Source organism: Fukomys damarensis, unplaced genomic scaffold (assembly GCF_012274545.1).
Source record: "Fukomys damarensis isolate Sample0158 unplaced genomic scaffold, DMR_v1.0_HiC HiC_scaffold_23, whole genome shotgun sequence".
Classification (NCBI taxonomy): domain Eukaryota; kingdom Metazoa; phylum Chordata; class Mammalia; order Rodentia; family Bathyergidae; genus Fukomys; species Fukomys damarensis.
Window position 1 is genome coordinate 64,847,077 of NW_022900935.1, and position 4,136 is coordinate 64,851,212.

Below are 4,136 nucleotides of genomic sequence, written 5' to 3' on the forward strand. Positions count from 1 at the left end.
GGGCCTGGGCCTGGGCCTGGGCCTGGCTGGGGGTCCTGGGCACTGGTGCCAGCCTCAGTGGGGATGGAGGAAGAATACCTGGATGACCCCATGGTGCCCACTGAGCTGGAGCCTCAAAGTGCAGTGCCCCTAGGCCTGGGCCCGGAGCAGGCTGACTGGACCCAGGCCCTTCCCTGGAGGTTTGATGGGCTTCCTGCCTGCAACCACTGGCCGAGCCCCCCCCCTCCTCCAAAGCCAGTGTTCCCCCGAGTGACTCTGTCCCCGGTGGAGCCCATGGTGCTGGAGCTGGGCACCATGTGGCCAGTGGAGCCTGCAGAGGCCGAGACCTGGTTGCTGAATCTTCAGGTCTTCTGTGTGGTGGGCTTCCAAGACACCACCATCTACCTGCGGAAGATGACCCCAGCGCAGGCCCTGAGGAGCCCCTGCCAGTGCTGGAGAGTGCTGCTGGAGCCCTCTGAGGTGTGGGTGCTAAAGCTCCAGGAAGCAGCTGATCCGCACAACCTGCTGCAGTGCCATCTGAGTGTCCTGGAGAAAACACAACAGAGTGAGCAGCTGTTCCCTGCATACGCGATCCTGCAGAAGAAGGGATTCACCATTGTGTCCTACTCACCCTTGAGTATGAATGAGGGGCACGCAGCCCCTGCTTCATGGTTCCCCACCTGGGGGCAGGTCCCAGGACCCCTGGAGACCGGGAACTATGTAGAGAACCTGGCTGTCGTGGGAGTCCTGGCTCTGGGGGAGCTGTCCTGCTTCCAGCCCTTCGGCCCTGAGCTGGAGAACTGAGAGGCTGAGGCCCAGGCAGTCACCATTGCCCTGGCCGCTCCAAGACACCAGGGACTGTGAAGGGCTGGTCATTGTCCTCCTCGGCAGCCGGGGAAGCGGGCGGATGGGCTGGCGAGCTTCGGCTGGAGGTGTCTGGAGCAGCCTGGGACTGGGAACTGGACGTGCTGGGGCCGGGGGCGAGGGGGGCATTAATCTGTGTTCATACCAGTGACTGCCATATAGTTCCGAGCACCACACTGACCTGGACTTGTGGAGGTGGAAGGCTGTGTGGTGTTTGACATGGGAACAGTGACAGCACCCTGCTCTGGTCCATCCTGGCTGTGCCAAAGGGCCTTGCATGGGTGACCGAGATGTGTTCTAGTATTTGATGATGTGGTCTCTTCTGTTTTGTTGGGGGAAACTTGCTTTCAAATGTTGGCTTTTTATGCAGTTTTAGTGTTGAACTCCTGTTCCTTTGTATATGTTTTAGTTAAATAAAGTCATGCGAGTTTTTCATGGTGTCCTTGCTGGGCTCCTTAACATGTTTAGAACTGTCCTCACGAATGTCCTCCCCAGTCTGAAATCGCAGCAAGTGGGGGTATGGGGGGCCACATGGGGATTTTGTGTCACAGTTGTTTTTCAGTCACATGCACGTATCTGCTCAGAACAAACAAGGGCGCACGAATTTTAAACATCACTTCTCACCAAACACAGATGAATACAGATATGTGCCCCAGAATTTTAAAAAGTCTGTAAGCCAAACCTGGTGTAAAAGGTGTTGTTGTCTGAGAGAGATCGGTGCACAACAGCAGGAGGTGCTGGGGCCAGTTTTCAGGAGTGGGATGTGGGGACGACTCAGGTGGTAGCTGTGTCCCTCCTGTTGGTAACAATCTCAAGTTTCCATTTCCTCACTGCTGACTCTAGCTGCATAGCACTCTGTGGTTCAAGGACAGCCATTTCCTCACTGCTGACTCTAGCTGCATAGCACTCTGTGGTTCAAGGACAGCCAGGTGTGTCACACGGACCAGCTTACACTCAAGGAATGCCAACGTTAACTTACTACAAATGTTCCCCAAAAAAGAATGAGGGGCTGGAGATTTTGCTCAGTGACACAGCACCTGCGTGTCAAGTGCAAGGTCCTGAGTTCGATCACCAGTCCCAAAAAAAAAACAACAAAAAAAAAGGAATGAAGTCAAGGGATGGGTGGAGGGAGGAGGAACAAAAAGGCAAAGGGATGCAAAGGAGAATTAAAATGCGTTACCAGATGAACACTGGCACACGCCTGTGATTCCAGCACGTGGGAGGCTGAGACAGAAGGATCTCGAGTTCAAGTCCATCCTGGGCTACAAAGTAAGACCTTGTCTCAAAATAACAGCATGGTGGTGCACACCTGTAACCCCAGCACTCGGGGCTGAGGCAGGATCACCACAAGTTTCTGGCTAGTCTGGGCTACATAGTACAAGGCCACCTGAACTCGTAGCAAGGCCTTCTCTCAAAGAGCCAATAAATAAATTTGAGACAGGCTTTTTCTAAGTTGCCCACACTCAGCTCCAACTTGATCCTCCTGCCTCAGCCTCCCAGAGTACTGGGGTTACTGGGGTTCACCATCAAGCCTGGCTCCTTTCACTGAACTTTGAGGTTGTCCTTCTGTCACGTGCCTTCCACAAGTGAGTCTCCGGGTTTTACCTCAAAGGTCTCTGGGTTTCTGGTGCTACTCAGATGGAGAAAGGGCCTCCACACACAGGTGTTCAGAACGGTCACTGTAAGATACCCACAAAGCTCTGACAGAGTTCAGGGTTAGGAAGCCTGAGCCCGGATACACACCCTGCTTTTCCCCAGCAGACTCGGCCTGCTATCTGGCTGCCCCTGCTCTGTGCTCCTGGGTAAGCAGTCACCTGTCATCCCCAGCAGATCCAGGTGCTGTGTGGTGCTGCAGGAGTGCTCAGTGTACCCGGGTTGGGAGGGACCCCACAGGTAAGTGCTTGGATTGGGGAGCAGCCCAGACGGATTCCAGGTCCTGATTCCTCAAAGTGAGCGGCCCCAGGAGGAGGGCTGGGTCTGCACTCAGTGCTCTCTGGTGAACAAGCACGGCTGGCCGAGAGGGCTGAGAAGCCCCATTCTGCAGCTTCCTTGGATCTGTTATCCAGCTTGTGTCTTTCTGGGATGTGGAGTGTTAGGGTTCATATCTGGCTGTCGCCCAAAGCCTCATGCACTCGGAGGTGACTGGATCATGAGGCATGATGACCATCAGTGGAGTATGACTAGGACGGCATGTACAGCCCTGGAGCTGCCTGGACGAGGTCCTGTGGGCTGTACCTGGGTGGCAGGCTCAAGAGGCCCAACAGACCCTGAGCGGCAGCAGTAGTGAGGCAGGGGTGCAGGTGGTCTGCAAACACACCCAGAGGGTGTGAGCACGCACATGCACCTGCTTACCACAGACTGGGCCTCCTCTGCCTGCACCACCTGCCCAGGTGCTCTGAATCTGCCGACGCCCAGCTTCCCCTGCAGTGGGCACAGCGTCCTGTCTCGTGCCCAGCATGGAGTACGTTGCGCCGGTGCCCATATAGGCCGTTCAGGGCTGAGTGTGGAGGCTGGTGCTTTCGGAGCCCCTCCCGGCCCCTCAGGAGCTCCCTCGGGGCACCCCAACAGGTGATGGTGACAGTGACGGTGGGAGTTGTCATGGTGACGATGGTGAAGAAAGCCCCCAGAAGGAAAACCTGGAGGAACAAGTCTCCACCCCTCAGACTCTGGCAGAGGTCCCTCCCTTGGTGTCAGGGCTGGGACACATGGATGGGCCAGTGGCCCTTCTGGAAGCAGGTGTGGCCCCAGACTTCCTCGGCTTCTGAGGAGCAGGAAGGAGGAGGTGGTACTGCTGAGGGAAGAGGGGCACCACATTTGGTTGGTGGGTGCAGGTTCAGGGGTTTGACCCCAGGGTGTGGTGAGGACACGTGGCTTTGGCTGTGCTCTTTGTAGGGGGATCTGCAGCCTGAGTTCTGCCCCCCTCCAGCATCTACTCCCACGTTCCAGTCCCCAGAGGCTCTACAAGGCTCCACCTGCGACCTGCCCCCTAGACCTAGGACACGAAGTATTGCGCATGCTGAAAGGGGCCTGCTTGCTCAAGGTCACCCATGGGTCCAGGAAGACAACAGTGCTGGACTCCCAGAGCCTCCCTCCAAGGGAGGAGGCCCCAGAAGTGGATTCTGAGGACAGATTGTTTAGGTACTGGGTCATTCTTAGTCCCTAGTGTCAGCTTTCCAGAGCTTGGACATTTCTAGCCAGGCACAGCCTCTGAATTTGGCCTTGTGCCTGCCAGCTGCCGCACTTCGACCACTTGGGACTGCTCAGATGTCCCAGGCGGTGCACTAACTGTCCCT

The 4,136-nt window shown here is 56.4% G+C and overlaps 1 protein-coding gene across 1 annotated transcript in view; it reads left to right on the forward strand.

The window, feature by feature from the left end:
* The window catches only part of Tex19 (testis expressed 19), a 2,284-nt gene extending 1,088 nt beyond the window's left edge, over positions 1 to 1,196 (forward strand). Inside the window, exon 3 of the mRNA XM_010618753.3 lies at positions 1 to 1,196. Within this exon, the coding sequence (XP_010617055.2) occupies positions 1 to 783 (783 nt within the window). The 3' untranslated portion in view covers positions 784 to 1,196.
* The last annotated feature ends 2,940 nt before the right edge of the window (positions 1,197 to 4,136 follow it).